The sequence below is a fragment of the Lepeophtheirus salmonis genome, chromosome 13 (genome assembly GCF_016086655.4).
Source record: "Lepeophtheirus salmonis chromosome 13, UVic_Lsal_1.4, whole genome shotgun sequence".
Classification (NCBI taxonomy): domain Eukaryota; kingdom Metazoa; phylum Arthropoda; class Copepoda; order Siphonostomatoida; family Caligidae; genus Lepeophtheirus; species Lepeophtheirus salmonis.
The window spans coordinates 3861744-3887040 of NC_052143.2; the positions used below are offsets into that span (position 1 = coordinate 3861744).

The 25297-nt window shown below is 27.2% G+C and overlaps 1 protein-coding gene across 1 annotated transcript in view; it reads left to right on the forward strand.

The window, feature by feature from the left end:
• LOC121128684 (zwei Ig domain protein zig-8) overlaps positions 1 to 25297 on the forward strand; it is a 303711-nt gene that overhangs the window by 272970 nt on the left and 5444 nt on the right. The window contains exons 2-4 of the mRNA XM_040724270.2: positions 12618 to 12881; positions 13656 to 13866; positions 19060 to 19187. Of these exons, the coding sequence (XP_040580204.1) occupies positions 12735 to 12881; positions 13656 to 13866; positions 19060 to 19187 (486 nt within the window). The 5' untranslated portion in view covers positions 12618 to 12734. The remainder of the gene's footprint in view (positions 1 to 12617; positions 12882 to 13655; positions 13867 to 19059; positions 19188 to 25297) is intronic.

A 25297-nucleotide genomic window follows, 5' to 3' on the forward strand; every position in this document is an offset into this window, starting at 1 on the left:
GGATCTGGGCTGTCATGAGAAAACGACAGGACTCAGCACCCTGCCATCTGTCCAAAATCTCCACATAGTGGTTAACCGAGAACTGTTATGACGTCGTAACCAAGGATTTGTGACCTTAGTCCTTTGGACTATTTTGTCTGGGCCTATGTCGAGAGATATCCCCATAGCACAAAGGCTAGCCTGATGGACTCCATCAAGGAGGTATTCGGCAACATGGACAATGCGAGGGTCAGAATAGCCTGCGGCCGGTTCAGAAGCCGTATTGAGGCTGTTATTGATGCCAACGGTAATTATATCGAATGAATGGCTACTCTATACCTATATGCTCGTCAAAGTTTTGATTTCCAATAAAAAAGTTAAAAAATGTATATTTTGTGTTGTTTTTTGTAGAAAAATATTTTGGCGACAATTTGATCCCCGCTTCCTGTAATTGACCGGAACAATTTCACAGCGTTCACAAAAACCTTGATTTATGTCACAAAAATAAAGTGTAAAGATTTTTTTATCACACACCGTATGGATTACCAATTGAGTATTTAAAACTAACTTAATTTGTCCTAATACTAAGCAAAATTATTATGTGGATTTATATATTTAATTTTTCTGTAATCGCTTTGTACATTAATAGAATTGGAAGATACAGTGATATTGAATTTACATACATCAAAACAATTAAACGTAGATCTTGTGAGAAATAATTTGACATATGGGTAAAATAAATAATATTGAATGATATCTCTCTTTAAAAAAATACTAATAAATATTCAAATTTAAATTTTTATATGTGGCTCATAAATACCTCTAAATCTAATTACAAATATTGGCCAAATATTCATTAAAACAATACTTATTTACGTAAAGTATATTAAAAGTTTAGAAATATCGAAACTTGTAAGATATATTGATATCATTACAAAACTACAATTATATATTACCCAATACCCTATAAAATAACACATTTATTGTCAAACACATGTCAATTATAAGCAATCACTTTGTTTAATTACATTTATTTCTTACTATATATATATATTTATATTTGCAATTTTCAAACGAAAATCTCGTGATATATGTGTGTATGTATGTGAAACCATGCATTATAAGTTTTCATCTCTTAAAAAAAGTTTTCTAGAAAGCAGTCTATTAATGCATTTTTTATATGTAGAAGTGATACTTTTAGTTCACATAATATTTTTCTTAAATAGGAATGCTTAAATATTAAATTTTGAAAAAAAAAATTGTATTTCAGTCTAACAGACATCTCATATACTATAGAAAACATATATGGAGCTAAATTATGACATACCTGAGTCAAACTAGTTAAAAGTTATGTATTTACAAGTACATCAATATTTTTAACTGTCCCTCGTCTTAATTGCTATTCAAAAAATATAAAAAATGTCAATTAATGGTTTTTTCCCATAAATTAGAAAATAAAATGACTAATTCAAAATTAAATTATCCATTCTAATTTATAAAGAAATGTATTAAATATAGGTTCAATGTACGTAAATGAAATCTGAACAGATGTTAATACCACAATATTTGATCATATATTTCAAAAACAATCAGTGACATAAAAATTAAAATTTCTATTAATTAATCATCATATAATTTAATTATAATTTTTTCAATATGATTTTTATTAGCTGTAAACAGATCGTAAAGACAGATAAAGTCTGCAATGATGGAAGTTTTCTGATCGTCCATATTTCTGTGAGAGATTCGACAAGCTTTCATCACAACAACGCTCCATATGTTTTAATACATATGATTGCAGCCTAAAATCTCATAGCTTGGCCTCAAGCCAAATTTTTAACCTGAAACCTTCAAGTTTACACAGGTACCTCAAATATGTGCCTAACTAGAAACTCAGTGGTGGAGGAGGAGTTGGCATATTCCAGGCCTCTATTCCTACACGTAGCCAAATTTGGATGTTGTTTTGTTTTGACTGTTCTATTATATAAATCAAAACAAAATATTAAGAAAGTTACACGCAAATTTTCTTCATAAAATCATAAAACCTCGGTAGTAATTTTTAACTTTTAACTCTACTTCTTATTGTCTATATTTACACATTTATGCTTGTTCAAATTTCAGCTACACACACCGTAAAAAAATACGACCTAAATTAATCATTGTACCTGCTTGATATTGTTATATATACGATAATTTGATTGATAAAATAGCTTTCCCATACTTCAATATAATTGTAATAGTAATTCAAATTATTTGCATTTGATAAATAATTGCATCGTTCAAATTCTAAATTTTAATATTTGCATCCAAATCTGCCAATTTCCAATATTTATATATGCTTCCATCGGAGATGGGAACTTTATTTCGAAATTGAAGCACAACTTTGACTCCAGTTCATATTTTGAAGATTTGAGGTCAATTTGGAAGCTTGACTCGTACTTAAAGGCTAATACTTGAGACTTTTTTTAATAAATTTCATTATAAGCAATTTAAATTTTTAATAAAAAAAAGTTTTCTTCAAATCTACTTTTATACAAGGAAAAACTCAATCTGATAAAAAATATTAATTATATTTTATTTAGCACTTCAACTTATTTTCTGACATTTACGTTTGAATTTCATAAATAATAGCTATGATTAACTAAAAAAAGTCCTGGAAGATTCAAATCAACTAATAAATCAGTATAGACTTGAAATTGGTTAGTGAAAAATATGCAAAACAGCAAATTTGATTCAATATAAATATTTAAAGACTAGGACTAGGACCAAAGAATTAGGACTCGACTCAATAATCGGTTTTAAAATCTTAGAACTTGCAATATAAATACTTTATCTTACCTTCAGCTCCATATTTGAATATTCATATACGTAGTTTTAGAGTTTTGACACATTGCTTTGATGGATAATATATTTTTTTTTTAAGTTAAACAGTTGCATCTTATTATTTATGAACTTTATCTACCTTGAAAGTTGTTTGTGGGCGCTAATTTGAAGTTGTTGTTTTTTTTAAACAATATGAATTTAACGTTAAACTTAAATCATTACAATATGTCAATTTTTAAAGAATGACCAATTTCAATTTTATTTCTTTTGATAACATAAAAACAAGATTGTTCCTGGTTTTACGAATACATCCCCTTAGATCTTTCCAATTAGTTCAGATTTTGACTTTGATGGATTACAGCGTATTATACTCGTATACACGCCTGTGAAACATGATTTTTTTATCCAAATCGTTCCCAAAACTATTAAAAACTGTTTAAAATTCTTTGATGTCTATATTTATTGAGTTTTCAATTTAAATTTAGGTACCTGTTTTTAAAAAGAAATCGATATTTTTTATGTTCAATTTCCATTTTTTATTCCCTGAAAAAAAAAAAGATTGATTTTTATATTGAGCTCTAATTAATCAACTACAACTCTTAGTTTGAAAAAGGTTTATAAAATTCAAACTACTGTACATAATTTGTCTCATATATTATTAATGGTATCCCTCAAAAATTTATTTTCATTCAAAAAAGTATAATAACAATGAAAAAGCAAATTTCGAATTAATGAATAATAAAAAGAATACAAAATAATAATAAACTTTAGGATTTTTTTTAGATATTATTATTATTGAAGTCATTTTTTAACTTTTTCAAGTTTTTCTCTCCTTCCTTAGAAATGAACCATTTGATTTCAAAATTTACTAAATTTCTTATTTTTGAATCAACCAAAAAAAAAAAAAATTGAGCCAGTCATAGTTAATATTCTAAAAATTAATTATACAATACATTTAATTGTAAAATGACGAATTTATTAGCCTTCCCTCTGTAAGGCATTAAAATACGATTTGAAACCACAAGAAAAGTTGCCAGAAAGTCTGGGAAAGCTCAGAAACGAACAATAAGAACAAAGGCTGTGATTATACGTGTAAAAAACTGATTCGGCTAAAAATCCAGAGAGGACAATTTGCAGTATGGCCAAGAAGAGAATATAAGCGAAGTTATGCTTTGAAATATCACTAAAAATGACTTAGCAGCAAGGGCAAGAAGGAAGAAAAATCTTATAACGACAGCCAGAAAGGAGAAGAGGTTGTCTAGAGCCAAGCTTCTTTTGTATATGTCCAAAAAATGGGACCTCCCAGCTTCCCCGATCTTAATTCTATGGATTTTACCAGCTACACAAAGGTGGAAATAACTATCTGAAGCAAGCCTCATGTGTCTGTGAGATCATCCAGGCTGTATAGGCTGACATATTTTGAAGACTTCATCCGTTTGTCCAGGCTTCAGTAAGAGGGTGGAGGTCGCAATTGAGGCTCATATAGGTCATGTTGAATAAAAAACATTAACGTCATTTATTATTCAATGATAATAGATTTTTTCTTAAAATAGTTTTTAATTAAGTTTGAAAAACAATCTCAATAAGAGACATGGTGCATTGGTGTATATATCTACGTATTCAATTTTTCTTTCCCTAAAAAAATATAGTCGATGTAGTCTTTCCATTGATTATAATTATTTCGGAGAAGGAAAACATTATGAAATACACAAATATATTTGCAACAATTTTGTTGAAAACTTTTATAATCACAAAAGAATGTATTCTTATTCATACATACAATAAACTCGGTTGTCTTAATTTGGTTATTATACATGGATTCACAACCTACCAGCTCTGTAAATTTACATTGTAGATTGCATATTAAAATAAATATACATCTGTTCCTTAATTATTATTTATAGTTTTTGCAATATTTAATATTTTTTACAAACATCAAGTGAGGCTAATGAGCTTTTATCCCAATATATATATAAAAAAAGCACCATATTTTTTTGTTTCATTATATCGTATTATTATTATTGTTTATTTGTTTTTAAATTTTTATTTTAACATAATAAAGTTTGTTTTTATCTATTTATGCTTAGTATGTGTGTATGTTATTTTTTAAATATTAAAGTCCATATCTGCAAACGAGAATATACATTTATAGTTAAATTATAAAATATGTTGTTACTATTTTATAAATAATGAAGGGAAAAAATACTATGTTTTGAAATGGCTTTAAATTGTGAATTAGAGTAGAATTAATAATGTAGCATTTTTTCAGCGAGTGTTTTTTGTTTGTTAGAGTATAACTTGGTTCATTTAGTCTTTTCGTAGTTTGAAATGGTATCAAAAACAATGGTAGAACCATAATAATGCTTTTGATTTTACTAAAATAAACAAAAATATATTTATTTTTGAAAATTTTCGTCATGCTAATCTTAGTCTCTGTGTTTTTATTTCATTTTGACTACTTACTCATACAAAAAAAAGAACAATATTTTGAAATAAATACAATATTAGGATAAATATTTAATTGTTTACTATTTCTTTGCTTTTAATGACGATATTAGTATCTGTACTTATCATATACAATTTTTGTGTGTATTTTTTTTTTTTTTTTTTTGGGGGGATTCTATACCAAAAACATAAAAAAAAATTATCAAAAAGTGACTGGCGTCTCAAAAAACTAATATACGATAATAACGTTTTTTAGATTTATTCAAAATTAAAAAAAGTTATAGGTAAATAAAATAAAAAAGAAATCGGTAAAAATTGTACTTTCGTTTTTTAGATGTAAAAAATCGATTTTCCAAAAGAATATTGGATTCGTAGATAAACTAAAGTTTGTAGAAATTTGTCCGGAAATTTGTCTGAATATAAATTTAACACATAAAAATTGATTTTTACCTTAAATATCTCTCATTTTCTAAATTGTTTTTTCTATTGTTTTTTTTACATTGGACATAAATTTTTCAATTTTTTTAGAAGAAATATAACAAAACAATGTATTTTGGACAAAAAATTTAAACGTTATCATTTTTACGATATTTTCACAAATAAAACAGTCATTAAGAGTTATTTTTTGGACGACATTATTCCCAGTAATTTTTTGGGTTTTGCAAGTACGAAAAAAATGGGTAGGTATGTGTTTCTTTTTGGAATGCCAATAAATTTTAGTATCAACTTTCTTTGCAAAATTAGTTCAAAATTGTTTTTTGCTATTTTTATTGCGAATTTCGATTTCGCAAAAAAAAAAGATGGACTTCTCTTATAAAAAAAAGGTATCCCTATATTTTACCATGATATAGTTTAACACACAATTTTTTTTAAATTCATTATAAAAATATAATTTCCTATAATATACAGGTGTTATATTATAATGCCTGTAAAAATACACTAACACTCGTTCAAGTAAAGCCGGTTAACCCTTTGGTAGTATAAATATTTTTGTGAAAATATATAGACGTATATGTATTTAAAAAAAAGGTGGTCAAAATTTATAAGATAATAACAAATGTAACATTCACAAAAAATACCTTATTGATGAAATAGTTTTGATATAAAAAAATTCTTTCAAAACAAAAGCGAAAACTTAAAAACTCTTTATCATGCAAAAACACACATTGTCAAAAAAATATATCTATAAATAGAACTTTTCTTTTCAAATGATTATTCCTATGCACATACATACAATATTTGGTACAACCATTTGAAATAGCATTTTAACCTTACCTTCGATATTACTTCAGATTGTGACTTAGATAGGACTACATCCGCAGTCGGTAACAGGCCTTCGCCGCCTCCTGGAAGCCATTGTTACTGCTAATGATTAAGAGAACTCAGAGACACATCTATTTATAGTATTTATTTATTTTTGAAATTCTATCGATAATTGGTAAATTACATCTTGTTTAAGTGTAAAATTTAACGTGTTAAGATTTTGGTAATACTGGGTATAAAGCATGTTCTTAATTTTATTCTCTTTCTCATGATTGTATTTCCATCCAATATTGTACTTTTGAAACAGTGTAATGGACTAGTACATATTTTTTACACAAAATGTATCCTTAATTTACGTAGCCCAAATGAATATAAATCATTGCATCTATATTATATCCTCCAATGTTTACAAAATATGGTTTTACGTCATTAATTTTCCAGTCATTGATTTAATAAATTGCATGAGTTAGTTATGTTGTATTTTGTAAACATACTTATATATAAATTTTGCTAGTCTAGTCCTTCAATAATTGAACAATACAATGTTTCAAATATGGAGAAAATTTAGTTTATTTGAGTGTATAATATATTGATTTGATACAAAACGAGAATTTGAAAAAAGCATGTATTAAATATGACTTTTGTATTCATATACATATTCAGAAAGGTGAAAGCTAAAAGTTGTTTTCTGGTCACTTTCTTATGTATCAATTAAACAAGGAATATTTAACCTGCATTAATGGCAAACACTATTCAAATCATGTATGTGGGTATACAATATTAAACCTGTATAAATAATGAAGAAAAATCTTCATTTATCCTAATCATTCATCCATTCAAAAGTTAATTTCTTTTCATCTGATTTGTATAATAATATTTTGTTTAATAAAATATATATATTTGAATGGTTTTTCTCGTTGTTTAAAAGGTAGTTCCTAGATAAAAAATACTTTTTATGAGATCTTACAATGAGGAAAAAAGTTCATTCGTCTTAATTTAATGCAAATCTAATGTGACTTTATGCAGTACTTACATAGCAATAACAAATCATGATAAAATGAAAATATCTCATTGAATTGAAGCAAATACAATATTTAGATATTTGTTATATTACATTTAAAATCAGAGGATTTTAAATCAATTACTGCTTAAATCAGCTTATTTAACTAAATCGGATAAAATATTTTATTTAAAGGATTACCAATATTAAATCCATTTTAGATGGGAAAATGGAAGTCACTTTCAAAGCATCAATGAAAGAAAATGAATTATACACATGTACTTTTGATAAAAGTAAAAATCTTAAAGTGAAATCATGACACCTCAAATAATCGAAATATAATCATTCATTGATCCATAAATCTCTGGTTTGTTATACATCATTTTTCGAATAATTTAGGAGAGTATCTCCTGTAATTCAATGTTTTGCCTATTTATTATCAACATTTGCACAAATTTTGTTTGTTTTTTCTACGAAGACTAAAATTAAAGACATTAATCTCAAAAAAATATTTATAAATTTCATAAAACACAAAATATTAAATTCACAGCCATTATAGATATGATTATCATATTTGTTGGTTATGACATAAAATCTATAAAAAGTTCAGAGTGGGGACACAATGCTTATTTTGAGTTATGAGGTTTCATTAAACGACAGATGAAACAAAAAAAATACGAGTTTTGATTTTATCCAATGATTTATTTGAGTTTATTGTATGTATGAATAAGAATACATTCTTTTGCGATTCTAGAAGCTTCCAACAAAATTGTTGCAAATATATTTGTGTATTTCATAATGTTTTTAATGAAAATCAACACTATGGGTAAAAATGTTGTAGGAACAACAAAAAGGCAACACCTGTGTTGTTCTCCTCTGCGCCGGTCTAAGTGCAGAAAACGAATGCAGAGACTATTGACATCTCAATCCGGACTGCTTACAACATCAAGAAGTCTATTAAGTACGCACCTCTTCCCAACAGTCAAAAAGAGCCCAAACTTCTGCATCAACAATATGGGTAACTTTTGGCATGTCGCAGTTTTGGGAGTCTTTGAGAAGAATGTCTGCAGCATTTGCATCCAAATTGGGATTTTCTCCAAGCTACCACCATGAGAGCATGGTACGACATTAATTGTCAAGACCTCGCAATTATTTTTCCAGGATTTTGATACTGGTATTGCATGTGAAGGAGGAGATATTGAATAAAAAATATAGCTAAATATAGTTTTGAGTTGATTTTTCTTGATTCTATAAAAATAACGTTAATTATAATTAGTCATGCTGCTGCAAGATATGTGTCCTCTCTCTGTAATTTTATTTTGAAATAAACTTTCAAAATGATCAAATTGTCAGCATTGATTTAATAATGGTTTGTATGAAGAAAACCTAATAAAAATTGCCTAAACCTGTTTGGAATGACAAAAAAAAACAACTTTTAGGATTACAAAGGAAAGAAACAAAGCCTTTAATATTGTATAAAAATTGATAACTTCAAGATATAAGAAACCGTCGTTATTTGGAGGGTGTCGTTAAAATTTTAGTAACCTTATAAATATATTTATTTTTATGTAGAAAATATATATATTTACTAATCAAAATTTTATAATATCAAGAGCAATTTGTTTCCATAATAAATATTTTTAACTGTCTCATTAATAATTCGATAGAAAATTAATTATTACATAAAATTGGCAATTTTGTTCAACTATTTATAGCAATATATTATAAAATTCTTGGTCAAAAATAGATAAATATATATTGGCCAATATCCAAATATTTTCACTTCTGCAAAAAATGCTTTCACAATATAGGTATCTATTGAACATGTACATATATCAAGTATAATAATGTTTAATTTAGTACTAGACAGAGCATGAGTAATACTTCAAGGATTAGATATCAAAAAATAAAGTTGATCAATATGTGTCCAGTATTTCCCAACTTTTTCCATAGAAAACAATACATATCGTGTATATGTGAAGTATTCTTAATTCTGGTCTTAAATTTTTAACAAATAATTTTATTCCCTAACAAAAAGGTCTTGGTTTGAAGGAAAAAATAGTTATTCTATGTTCATATTCTAACATAAAGGTAAAATGGAGCTTTTTCCATTCCAGTAAGAAAATGTTTCCTTCTGATCATAATACTTTGCATTTTACTAAATTCTTAAATTAAATCAATTACCATTTAGAATACTTCGTTCATGGTTAAACTTTATGAACTTTTGATCTTAATGTACAGATCTGAAATCTAGAATCTTGGTCTAGTCTTTTTATTTGGAATATTTTTGAAAAAAATAAAATTTTTCGGAAAAAAATTTCTAAAATCCATAATTACTCACAGCAAAAAAATATAAAAATAATTAGTATTTTTTTTTTTTTTACTATAAATTTTAAAAAAAAATTCAAAAATCTATAGCAATTTAGAAAAAAAATAATTTTTCGGAAAATAAATTCAAATATAACATCTTTTCTTCTGCTCCATAATTTGTTCATGTGGACGTCCCTGTTACTTGATTAAGTTCCCAGAAAAGGTACAAGCTAAGTTATCTGTTTTTTTTTTATTGGGAGAAATCAAAAATTACCCATACAAAATCATGAGACTTGGTCTCAACACTCTGTATCATAGACGTGCTATTATAGATGTGATTACGCTCTGCTGAATTTTAAACAAAAAGACAAACCTATTTCCTCAACCCTGGATACCAAACAAAGGCTAACTCTTCTTTCAGGGAAAACTCTATAATCATACAATCTTCCAAAACCAAATATAGTTTTTTTAACAGATTGCCTATTCTCTGAAATTATATATCACTATGGTTTAGTTTGGGAAATTAAGCTCACCTCAAGCGATTTTTACTTCATTATTATATGTGTGTCACATATTTATTGATAAATTAGTTACATTTTCGGATTTTTTTGTTTTTATTTTCTTTGCACTTTGGGGTCATAAATTTATGTTGTTCAGTTGAGGGACGGGGGTTATCGATTTAAAGATTTTAGGATGAGGGGGAGTGAGGGCAAATGGTATATTTTGATGTCCACGACAATCAGAACTGATCACTTTTTCATTGATCATTGGGGCGTAGGGTTGGAGATGTAGCCCCCTCCAAACAAAGGATTTTTTTTTGTCTCAAAGGCCCAAATTATATTTGGAGCAAAAAATTTATTCCATGAATTTTTTGATCAAAAATTGCAAAAACCAAGCCAATAATAACATTTCTCTAAGAATTGGATATTGCTGTATATCACGTTTCCGAAATAGAAAAAAGTACAAATTGGAAGTTAAATGTATCACAGAGGCGTCTTAAAAAAAATAATTCTAGTATATAAGCCACATTGGTACTTGGAAGTTGCTACAAAATTATTATTTTTTAATAAAATTCTACTTTGAATAAACATGGATAGAAAATGCCACATTCTATTCAATCTATCTGATTGTTAGACAAAAATAAGAGGGTGGTCTGAAAACTTTCCAACCTAGCATCACTCAGAAACAAAAGCTGGTCACATCTACCTCGTATGTATTGACAGTTATAAAAAAATCTTATTTATTTTTCAGCATAGTCTCCATAAAAATCTACACACTTCTCCCAGCGAAGTTTTAGACGGGGCGGGTACACAGATGGGTGCATCACTCGGAGAAGTATGTAGAATTAGAAGAAGAGTATATTGAAAATTAAAATTAGGATTTTTTTTTCTCATATAAACTCACTCAAACGACTGTTACGTAACAAATGCCTGAAACTTTGGTGAGTAAATGTCATATGATGTGACTAAATTTTATTTATGAGTGCTGCCATCTTCACGTATAGGTAAGAAACTTTTCAGACCACTCTCGTATATATTTTTAAGAATACAGACTCAATGGTGTTAAGATTACAGAGGGTAAAATAACCATATTTAGTTTAGCAAATAAACTTTTGGGAAGGATAAGGCTAAAGTTTGTACAATTAATAAACAATTGATTTTAGAAAACTAAACTGGGGCTTGTATTATTTTTTACTAATTATTTTGTAACAAAAGTTATCAAATGATAAGCCATTAGTTCTGACAAAATGTATTTGTAGAATAAGCTATTGGAGGAAATCATATATACTGAGTATTTGGGCATATAAAAAAACAAAAATCAACTGGGTAATGCTGACAATTTGAAAAATGCTTTATCATCTTTAATTATCATTCAATTGTAATAGATCAGCTACAATCAGCTGTGACGAGGGAGAGAAGGAATTAAACAAGGAAATTGGCAAGAATAACTTTGATTTCAATCCTCAATTCTACTCTGAGTCCAATAAAGATTTAAAATTTTAACTCCACACCAATTTTTCAAGTTTACTCTTTGTCTTTTATGAGTACAGATGATAAGTTTTTGATATAATTGAATGTAATTACAAAGGAAGTTTACTACTCAGGGGTTTAACAATAATGAAAACAGTACAGGAAAAGAAAATTTTCTCTTCAGATCATCAATTAAAAAAAAACTAAAAATACACACGATTTACATTCCTAATAATGTAATATGAAGGTAGAACTTGCATATGTATACGTAGAAATGGATCATTTTGAGTAGCACAAAACATCATTTTTAATTACAAATTGATGTACAATTTGTCCTCTCTTTTCTTTCATAAGAAGAGTAATAATAAAAGAAAATATTTAAAAAGTCTTAAGAGTTCACAACAAACTAATAATTTAATAAGAAAAATAATAATTCTACATATATCTTCGTAAATGATAAATTATGTCATATCCATAAAGTTTGAGTAATTTATATATGACTATCATTATAATATAATTTTTTACACTTTATGAGTATATTGCACTTTTTGCAAATATATATATAAGTTTGTTAGATTATCATAAAATATAATGGGAGAAAAAAGTGACTAACTCTACATTATGGAGAAAAGAATCAAAAATATGCTGCAACTATTTTTTGAAGTTATTACAAAGTTTTCTTGGATCTCCTTTCAAATGAGACATCAAAAAATATACTTTGACAAACATAGATTTAAAAAGACACTTCTAAATTTATTATGACTTAGTTGCTGGCCAAAAATGATGTTTATCCTACAATTCATTTATTTCAAATTTGTTCATTGCAGGTCTGGTTGTGAGTCATCATCCAGGGAACTCTGTTCCTTCTCTACCTAAAAAGGAACGACTGGAAATGCAATTACGAAATGATATGGATTCATACTATACATCAGATGAAGTAATATATGATCCAAACGGGGGAGATATGGAAGGAAACGAAGATGATGAGCCTATACCAGAGTTTGACACCAATGTTCCAAAAAAATATAACGGCTGTTATTGGGAAAACTGCTAAACTTTACTGTAAAGTGAATAATCTTGGAAACAAATCGGTAAAGCTTCATTAATTTTTATTTTGTTTTATATCATAAGTTACATTTACCGAATAATATTTTTATAAAAATTGATTTATGAACTGTTAACTGCTAACTAGTTCAAACTAAATAATTTACGTGTTTTTCATCTTACTAATTTCCTTTTACAATATTTTATATTTTATTTTCGCTCTTTAACGTGATTTTACCCATTTATTCAGCTGAACTAATCAACTTAATTTTATTGGAGTTTTCTGTTTATAAAAAAACTATTATTCAAAAATAACAAAAGTTTACTTATTGAAAATATAATTCCCATTCAAACCCAAAAATGATGTAAGGGATTTGTGATATATACAAGGTACAATGAGGTGTAGTTCAATGTGTACAATAATCAAATGATTTTATCAAATTAGCTCGGTCGGCATATCGGAAAATTATAAAAACAAATTTCTTAAAGATAACTTTTTTAAAGGAAAAGATTATTTAAATTAGTTTGCTAGTTTGGGCCTTTTGAGATAAGGATAATCTAAATTTTTTTCCCCTTTTAAGGGAAAAATAAGTATGAGATCAATATTTTAATAAATGCATACTAATGTCAGTTGATTTGATTAAGTTTACATTATATTTATGTAGTCAAGAGAACGTGCAAATTAAAATCGAATTAAAATATAAAAACAAACTTCATATGAAACAGGCTTTACTTATAATATTTTTTATAAAAATGGGTCTAGGAATTGTTAAGTCCTAACTAGTTCTGTTAATAAAATTCTTAATTTCCCCCCGTTATAGATATCTTGGCTAAGACATGATAACCTCCACATACTGACAGTTGGACGCTATACATACACATCAGACTCCCGTTTCGAGCCCATTAATCCGGAAGGAACAAACGAATGGATTCTACGTATCAGGCATGCTGCAAATGAAGATTCTGGAGTTTATGAGTGTCAAATAAGTTCTCAGCCTGTAAAAAGCCTCTTTGTAAATCTCCGTATTGTTAGTAAGTTGACATTTACATTGAAAAAATAATATTTTATATAATAACTACGCTAAAAGGTTGATCATTTTTAATTTTTATTATTTTTAAAATGTTGTCATTGATTTTTTTATCATTATTTAATAAAAAAAAGAAAACCATTTTTTATTTTTTTTAGACGAATTATAATATAATTTAATTAATTCAAAGCTTTTTTTTCTCTATCTGATAGGACAAAAAAATTAATGTTCTCATCCAGTAGAGTACTTTTGTATTTTTCTAAATCATACTTGTCTTTATATATCATATTTTTTTCATGTCCATCGGCACAAATATTATTTTTTACTCAAAACCATTAGTATGTTTACATTTTGGTATTTTTTGTACATAAAATAACCATAAAAGTGCAAAAAGGTCATTGGGGCACATTTTATGGGGTTGTAATATAACTTTAAATAAAGGTAAGGATGTGAGTTTTGTACAGAAAAAATACATTAGAAAAGGAAAACCATTAAGTTTTATTATTATTTCTTTAAATTATTATTATTTTCGCGTTGGTGAGAACACATACCTCCAAATAAAGAAATTAATAATCCTGTGTACCTTTTTTAGTTTTTTATATAAGTTTATAGTAAAATTATAATATCTATATTAAAATATAATTGTAATGTTTCCCTTATGATTATGGGATAATTATGATGATCAAGAAAAAAGTTTTTCTTGATTTTTTATGCAAAAGCTAATTTTATGCATTGTTTGAGGGGTGCATAGAAAAATGACAGGATTAACATAATAATTTGTACTATAATTAGTATATAAACCTTTAACTACTAACATATGTCCAATCACTTTATTCATTCATAATGACATAAAAAGTCTTAAATATTATATGTACATATACTTTTAAAAAAAAAAATATTTACATTGTGTGTATTTTATACCCTGTCATATATATTCTGAAATTAATCTTATACTTTTTTCCTTTATTATATCATAAATGGTCCTTTCAAAGTAACATCATTAATCATATTTCTTTGAAGAAAAAAACTAATAATTTTTTCCTTTTTTCTTCTATTTAAAGAAAAAAAAATAATACCATTTTCTATATTACATACGCGCTTAATATATCTTCAATCATGAGAAATAAAAATATTCAATCAAATCAAGACTAACTAGAGTCAGAGCCATTACTAAGATTTTTACAAACTTTTCTACCGACATCCCACTTTTATTTCAAATAAAATGCAAAGCCTGTCTACCAAAAACATAATAATTTGAAGTAACCTTAGTTCATTAAATTTTTAGTCATATTATCCAAGGACGTCATCTACAAAATACCAAGCCTTCAAAATGCCTTTTTTAATAAATTTTGTCCATATTTCATATAATTTGGAAAATAATATATCTGTCTATTTTTTAAAGGCATGTTTTTTTTTAAATAAAAGTAAATTATATTTTTTTAAATATTGTCATTCCTTTTTCAAACTCAATTATGAAATGACTTTTTTTAAGATAGAAATTTCAATTTTTTAAAGTCACTGCATATAAAATTAAAGTTTGTTGACAGCCATCCCTTTTTTTCTACTTATATAATTAGAGGTGCATAAAACATGTCCTTGAAAGCGAGAGTTGATTTTAATATTACATTATTAGAACATGATTTTTGATTCATCAAATCTATTTTTTAAGTTATTCATTATTAAATTCTTGAGCACAAAACATAGAAGTATACAGTAATAACTAGTGGCTGTCCCATGAAAGACGGGGAGTAACAGTGAGGGTTTGCTCAGGAGTTTTAAGCGGAAGTACCTCTTGGATTTTGAGTAGAATGGAGGATCGACCTTGAAGTAAGTCCAGCTTATATTTTGCTGTGACTTACGGAGTGGGATTTGTGTTTATTTCCTTTCTCTAACGGTTCCTTGCAGTTGATTTAATAAAACGGCATGACAGATAAGCTTCTCTCCTCCGAAACATTATTTACAGGGTGGTCCATTGAAATCGTGAAACTTACAAATTCTATAATTAATGAAGGTTGAGACATTGAAATTAATTCAAATTTCAATATATTTAAGAAAAAGCAATTAGTTACCAAACAATGCAAACCTGAGCTCTCTAGCTTACGTACAAGCCGAAAAAATGATACTTGAACGTTATCGACAAATTTTCAGTGGCGCACTCCAATCAGTTAGGCGTCTCCCGGACCACAATCTACGTCGTTAGCAAGTCTGAAATATCGGAGAGGAAGAATGATTCTTTCAAAAAGGGAAAACTGGAACCGGAGGAGTTGAAGAAAACAACCCAGGTCAATTGCCTCAAGTCTATGAGGCCCCATGAAAGATATATCGGGGGTTTACACCAGACCGTCCAGAGAGCTTTCAAAAAAGTGCGTGGAAAGAGCTTTGTGTGGGTTGGAGAGGCCACTTTGACAACAGAAATGAAAGAAACACATGAAGGAGTTTTTGGAATTCTTTTTTTGACACTTTTGCCCTCCCCCCTATAGCCCTGATGCCAACCTCCTCGGCTACACCTTTTGGATGCATGTCAAGGGGAAGGCCAACAGTAGCCTAGCCACTGTCAGCCGGCACTGGGATGCCATGATAAAGGACTACATCTGCAGCAGGTGCCAGGCCTTTCACCACCACCGGGAAGCCGTCATTGCCGCTAAGGGTAACTACATTAATGATTAACAGAGCTCAGACACCCATCTATTTGGAGTATTAATTTTGTTCAAATTCTATAGTAATTTAATAAATTATACCGTGTTGAAGTTTAAAATTCTAAGCGTTCAGATTTTATTAGAACACTCGATAATTTTTGGTAGCAACCACATTTTATTTTTACATATCGGTGAGATTTATATTATGCATAATTGAAAATAATCAATGGAGTAGGTGTTACTCATACACAATAATTATCAACAGCCTTTACTAACGTAATAATTATATAATTCAAATATTCATCAATATAAAATAAAATATATATAATAAAATTTTGTAGTTTTATTCCCGATACCAAATTACATTATTATAAAAGAAACATTGTTTAGGCAAAGTTGATAAAAATATATATAATGAAAGAACTTTTTTTCATATACAAATTAGTAGCATAAAGATTTTGAATTAGTGTATACATTGTACATATTTATATATGTGCGATATACTGATAACAACATTAATTACGCTAAGTATTCATGCAATATTTTACAAAAGTATCACAATAAGTGGCATACCTTTTGGTTTGAAGCTTATTTGTTTGTGCAGAACTATTTGTAAATATTTTTTTTATTAAATCAACTTTTTATTAAACTTCACCTACTTTTTAAATCCATAGTGCGCGCACAAACTTTTATTGATTCTTCAGCCTTTGGTAAATCCCTTGATAATATTTTTAATAGTATAAGATGTTCATTATATGGTAATACATATATTTGTTTATTAATAGATTTTTTGTAAATGACACATAGCAAAAAAATATTTCATAAGGAAACCTTTGAGTGACAAATGGGAGGAGGGTAGGGGGGAAGTCCCCCCAAAATATATTTAACTACTTTCATTTTCATTATCAAGAAGCAAATTTTGTCATGGTTAAATCCTTGCTATCTCAATTTTAGTTATGCCTGATACCCTCTATTTTGTTCAATCTGGCAGTACACTATGAAGCAAAATCCTTATTTTGGCAATGTGTACAAATATGCAAAGTTTTTTTTTATTTAATACTTTTCGTTAATGATGTATCTAACTAACCTCGTTAAGTAGTTTTCTTGTGCACACTTGTTCTTCTATACTAAAATATTAGGTATATAAATACTTTTATGTATTTAAATCTTAAAAATAGTAAAATATTTAAAAAACAAAAATTTACTTTTTTCTATAATATATAAATATAAAATTTTAAAAAATTATTGGGAAATAGTTACCTTTCATTAATGTAGTCTCATATTTTTATTTAAAATTGTGTATGAAGCTCTAAATAGCCTCCAAAATTTAACTCAATTATAGTATATTCTCAAATTTATAATATACTCGCGAATTAAGTTATAAAAAAACAATATTACTGTTCATTAAATTGTTTTTTAATGCCGGAACAAAAACATCCACACATATTTTGATCAAATGTATACAAAAAACATAATATTAATATTTAAGGGTCTTGGCTGTTTTTTCTGTAAAATAAAGCACTGTGCGATGTCATGTTTATTTATTATTTAATTTATTTAAAGTACTACAACAGTAAAGATTCGAACTATATTCAAACCAAATACTACACGGTTGTGTTTATATAATTATCATTAATTAATAAAAAAATATTTTTCTATAAAAGAATTTACCTTATATGACATATATAGTATAGAACAATACTCATTTAAAACGATAGAACCATAAATAATTATTGTTCATATAGTATATGAACAATAATTATTTATCATATTATCGTTTTAAATTGAATTAAAATATACAACCATATATAGAATAGCAATATATTAAATATTCTTTTTTGACCATTTGCTCTAAATGTTCATTTGGCCAAATGTCACTTCGACAAAAAAAAATCCCCAGTAGTTCACTCGGGCAAAACAATAAAAAACAACGTGATACCTGTGCATGTGCTCGAATTTTTTTTTAAACGATGGCTGCATTTAAAAAATAAGTGTTGAGATGGTGAAAAATTTACTTATTTTAAACCTATGGCATTCATAAAGGCACCAAAAATTACACTAATGTAAAGGATCAATGTAGGCTTTTCTCTCTAAGAAAATATTTGCTTAACCTTCACGTGTCTTCGTGTCATGGTGGGAAAGAAAAGCAATTACTTAGATAAATAAAATATTAACATTAATGTATACACATAACAATTCTATACTCATTAAGTTACTATCCCAATAATCATGAATCCATAAGTTTGCAAAAGTTATTTCTTTAAGTTGACTATATAATTATGCGCATTTAATAAAAAGAAGTATACAAGTAACTGAGATCGTCCATAAAAGTAAAACTTATATTTTTTCAAGAAACATAAATTATTTCAAGTATCTAAAGAAAGAAGTACCAGGATTTTTTTTCTTATTGGAACTTATCTAAAAAGTGTAAACATTAAGATATTGATAGGGAGGGGAAAATATTGAAGAAAACATACATTAATAATAAACTGACTAACAAGTCTTTTAAAGTTTTTTTTTTGTAATAATTATGATTAATTTTTTTTCTCTCATTATTTTAGCTCCTATCGCATCCATCTTGGGAAAAAATGAAATGTTTGTGGACGTTGGGAGCACAATAAATATAACATGCACTGTACATCATTCACCAGAACCACCAACCTCAATTAAATGGTTACATGATAGCGAAGTAAGTAGTGTCTTCAATAATAAAAGGTCATGGTTTTGAATAAATATAATTAAATTAATGTGTTTTATGTATTGATCTTTAACAAAGGACTTAAAATCGGTTCCACTTATGCTTTCTATCCTTGTAAAATATTTTAAAAAGTAAAACAGGGAGATTTTTTTTGTAATGACTATTAAAACTTTAGTAAATAAGTACTTTTAGTCGCAAACCCCTCCCCCCCCCCTTTACAAATACACTCTGTCTAATATTACATTAAGAAAGGTCAAATGCTTTTATTATTCTAAATTACTTCAATTGACCAATTGAATTCGCTCAATAAAACTTCAAGTATGTATATTTTATTGGGTAGCCAATATCTAATAGGTATAGTTAAAAGAAAACCGTTATCTTTTATTTTTTTCGTTAAATGTTTATCTCCATGTGACTCCAAACAATGCTTAAATAAAGGTCAGACTCAAAGATTTCCATTATTTTATCCACATTGTCACCAATTCTTCTTCTAGAGCTTGGTGTATCTTTCACATCAAAATTACCGAAACAGAATTGACAAAACCGAAATTCCGCATGATTGGATGTTACAGTATCAAGAGCACTATACACATTTTTAGCCACCAGTTTTGCATTTTTGTTTTTATTGAAGAAAAACGTCAAAATATGGCGAATTTTATCTTCGCTGATGTACATTTTTGACACGCACTTCAAGTAATGCTGAATTAAATTATCACAAAACTGTCGATTGAATTATTTTAGTACAAAATTTTATCTTTCTAACATCATCTAGCATAAACTGATCAGACTTATACAACGCGAGATACACATTACTAAAACCATCTCGTGGAAAAATAATGGATTTTTTTTTCTTTTCTTTTTTTAACCTTTATTTAGACAGCAAATAATTTATACAAATTCGAATTATCTACAATTTTCTGGTGAAGATGCATTTAATAAAATATAATTAAACATTATAGTTTAAAATTTCTTTGCCAGATTAATACTTACAAATATAAAAGACTCATATATCTAACCCAATAACATTAGCATCTAAAATCAATAAAATACAAATATTAAGAGCAAATTTGCTTTTAACTACAGTTATATTCCTTGCTAGGTAGTTCTTAACATTTAATAATGGATTCCCTATAGATCTACTTTTAAGTGTACTTTCTTTATTTTTTTATGACACGCTGAATAGAATTATCGCCGTAATTATATCAACTTTATTGTCCTCCAGACGCTCAGGTTGAAACTAATAAATAATCACAGACTATTTACCTATTAGATTACTTACCACCTACAACAAGGATGGGAAAAGCAAGGCAAAAGCTAAACATTTTAAGTTTCTTTTTTGTATTTGTTGCCCAGCCAGAGTGAGCCACCTTTTCCCCATCAACTATTTGACTTACTACAATAATATCTCACTAAATACTTGAACAATTAACTCCAATTGAATCTTAAACTAACTACAAATAATTATATTTTAATAGACTAAAAAGGTTTTAAGAATCAAAGTTAATATTAATAATTAATGACTCACAGTTCCGGATTAGGCTCATCTTCCACAAAGAGCCGTAGCTACAATGCAACACTAAATTGTGACTATTCCTAGAGTTGTAGAAAATATGACCTAAACGAGTGAATTACTTCTTGTAGTTTAAATTTGAAGAGGGTTTTTTTTCCAAAGTTTTAATTATTGAGGAGGGAATATTTAAGTATGTATAAAGAACGTGTGCTCATGAATGATGAAGAGTAACATTGATGATTTGTTGGAGAGTGATAAAAGTAAGTCCTACTTGGACTTAAAGTAAAATTAAGGATCTGATTGGTTCAAATCTATGTTATTTTTAGAACATTGTGGGATTTTTATTTCCTTCCTTTCCCTTATAACTACCTCTAATAAAACAAAATGACAGCTAAACTATTCCTCTCCAAAACATTTTTTTAATTGTCAAAATAACCAAGTGATTTTTCATTTACCTTTTCCTCACAGCACCGGTAGGTCATATTTTCTACAACTCTACTTCTTTCACTAACATATTGAAACACAAATTGTACAAATTTTCTAGAAAAAGAGGTATTCCAGCTAGCCTCGCAGGCCAATTAGCACGGATCTATCCTATCAGAGAATTTGAATATATTAAAATTTGTTGTATACTATATTCATTGATAAAAAATTACATCATATTCCTCTCAATATATCGAGGTGAATATAAATTCAATTAGTTTTCAAAATATACTTTTATTTTGACAATATTTCTTAACAATGGAATACTAATTTTTTAAAGTAAAAAGTTTAAAATGGAAAATACATAATATATTAAAAAACAGGCATAAATTATGATAATTAATAACCCATACTATGATGCTAAAAAATTGCTTTTTTTTTACTTAATAGATAAGTCAACATCATTTTACTTTTCAAACATATTTCAAATTCCAAATTAAATTCTAGTAGTACTCTACAAGATGACTAAGAATCTGAAATAACTTTTTTTCGTAAGTAAAATGTTTTTTGAATTTCTTTTTAACATTCCCGTTAGACCCACGATTTTCATCACTACTCAGTGAAACTCTAGAATATACATATAGACACTACTCTGTGTATTACTAAATTCTGTTTCTCTCAAAATCTGAAAAAAACACATTTTATATTTAAATTAAAAAAATTTGAAAGCAAAAAAAAAATTACAGGGCGTTTAGAAGGGCTAGATTTTAAGCTGAAAACATAAAATATGTAATTTATATCGATTTATGTTATTTATAGTATCCTTTTGAGTTGTACAACTAATTTAATCAAAATGATGGACATTCTTCGCTTATTTTGTTAAATTCGATTAACTTCAAGCGTCACCCATTAAAAAGTTTTTAAACTCTACTTATTTCCCGCTTTGTTAATATATAAACTAAGTCATATGTAACCTAAATGCATTTTATAAATATATGTCTAATATCTTTAAACACAAATAATATCATAAATTTCAAAATAATATATCCACATGCATATATGACCAAAAGGAAAAACTTACTTTTAAAAACTAAATATATAGGGATTGTACATAAAATGCATATATTGAGTATAGAGAGAGAATAAAAGTTAAAGAGTTAATAATCTCAATATGTGAGTAATGAAAAGTTTTACTAAATATTTATATTTTTATTATTGAAATTCAAGTTTGTTCACTACAACTTACACGTGTACACTCTACTTATATAACTTAAACATGTAGAATAAACCTGCCTATGTATATTTATTATATAAAATATATTTTGTAAAAAAACCTAATGTAATTCAATAAATAAAATATATATATATATAAGTGCATACATACATTAATGTACAGTAGTACTCCAAAAAAGGGAAGGTTTGAATAACAATCAACATTTTAAGAATTTTATTTATAAAAAAGAATATTACATTCTTTCAAATAATGTTTTTCAATTATTTTATTAGGAAAATAATAATTACAGAGTTCTTTTTTATGATTTAATGACTAATAATGTTTTGTGGAGTTAATGAAACCTTTAAATAAAAGCAGAAAATTACAGCAATTATAATGGGGCATCTTGTATAAGTTTGCTGCACGTCATACTTTCTAAACCTATCTCGAAATTAAAGACAGCGACAGAGGATAAGTTGAAATTCAATTCTCGCAAAATTCAATTCTCGCAAACTTTTAATAACAATGTAATAACACGAAGGGGAAGGAAGGATATATTGACAAATGGAGAGGAGTTACTCGGATAATTAGCAAAATGATAACAATTACTTTCATCCAAGAAGAGAAAGTATATATCTCAAATACTATTCCCAAATTGTACTTGTTCGATAGCTTTGGATCGAAACATTTTCTATTAGAAGTATTGTGAATTAAATTTAAACGAATTGGAAATTTGGACTGCTTTAATTTAATGTTTTTATTTGTTTTAGAATGCTTCTTTTCTTTATTTAAGTATGACCTTCCCCCCATGAGACCTTCCATCTAACTTTGTGACCCTTCGAAGTCCTAATTATCTGAATAACTTGGAAAAGTTGAGATCCTTTTTTTCACTTTGCATTCCTCCACTTGACCTACCAAAGTTATTTCCTTATTATTAAAAGGTTGCGAGAATTGAATTTCAATTATCCTCTGTCGCTGTCTCCAATTTCGAGATAGAAAGAGAAAGTATGACGTGCGGGAAAACTTATACAAGACACCCATTTAATCTTATAATAATAAAAAATAAGAACAGAAAGAATATTTACTCAAAGTATTTGAAGTGTAATATAAAATGTAACTAATACAGAATGTTTAAATTAAACAAATTTTATGCAACAAAATTCCGATTTTGTACTGTCCTCTGGCTAAAACCTACATTTAGTATTGATATTTTATCTATAGAAGAGGAAAATGCCCATGAAATCTTTAAATTGTAATAATTTTACCCTTTAAAGTCTTTTTTTATGAAACAATCACGTTTCAGGAGTATAGAGCCATATTTCGACGTGAAATAGTTATATAGATGAAAATATTGTAATAACAATATATATATAAAATACATTCATTTATTCTATCGATCAATCATTTATTAATGTATATTATATACGATTCTTACAGAATGTTCTTAATCTTTAAAAAATTTAGTTAAATGATATGATGGATCAAATTTGGAAGGTTTTTTTTTTTTTTTTTTTTTTTAACTACCTTTTTATAGCTAAAAATAAAGTTTAAGCCTTATAACGCATGATATGAATAGGGCCGAGCTTCACAGATAGATAGCACTATAAATTTTTAATGTACCTCATTTTCAGTTAGTATCAAACTACAAAAGATACCTGTAAAAATTTCATGTTTTAATTTTACACTGTTTCTTGATTTGAGAAAAAAACGTTCAAGCTAAGCAATGATTTGAAAAGTGTTACGTGGACTCCGCTCCATAAAGCAAATATATAATAATTATCTTAAAAAAGTCATTGAGTTGACTGAATTGTATTTAATTCTGGAAGTTTTTTTAACGCAAAATTACATTACTTATTTATTTAACATTCTTTAAGAAAATTAAAAACTAAACAGGAAAAAAAATCAAATTCAAACTTTTTTTTTTTTTGACAGCAAATCTTTTGAAGTTGTAATTTAAGACTTATTTTTTATTTTTAGCTATAATATAAAGCAATTGCAAAAAAAATGCAAACAATATTAGTTTCAGAATGTTTTACTTGATTTTGTTTTGTTAAAATCATTTTGTAGCAATTGTATTCAAGATAATTTAATCAAGTTAATCATTTAATTGCTGTTATTCTCATGATTTAATGTCAACTGTTGAAGGGGGTACTCTTTCAAATAAGAATTTGTCCAATACATGTATTTACATGATAACTTTACAACATTAAAGCAGCAAAAATATATATCACCTACAATAGCTTAAAATATATCAGCACAAACAAGTAAAACTTCATATTTGCTATGTAGAATCAGTAAAAAGAGCTATTCCCTTCATGTGTCTTTTTTTACGAATATTTCTTCTATAATGATCAAATTAGTTCTAATTCAATCATTTGTATTGACTAAATTAACTGTGTACAAATGAATTACATATTTGCAATAGTTAAATGTTGTTTCTCTTCAATTTTATGGTTTGCAATTATTTTGATATGAAGCTATATAAATATTTTTGTTACTATAATCCTACTTGGTGCTTCCTAGATATGTACAATGTACATAATACATTTTTAGGACCAAAAATCGTGCAGATAGTACCCATATAAATAGTAACCTAATGGCCCATTATGTAAATATTCAGAGTTGGGAATCTGGGATATTTTATCTACATCGAAACACAATTATGAAATGTTTGAAATGTGAAAAAGAAATTATTCTAAGTTTTGTTACTGATATATACATATATTATCAGCTAAAATATTCATAAATTATATTTGTTCTTGACCTATGATAGAATAAATGTTGGTCTCCTATAATGAAACAAAACTTTTTTTTTACTTATAAGAGTCTATCAGCCTCGAGGAGGACACTAGGGAAAAATATCTAATACGGAAAAAGTCCAAAAAAAATATGTATGAAAAAAAGAAGTTTTAACTGAGTTTACTTTTTTTAATACATTGTTACTAAGATATTATT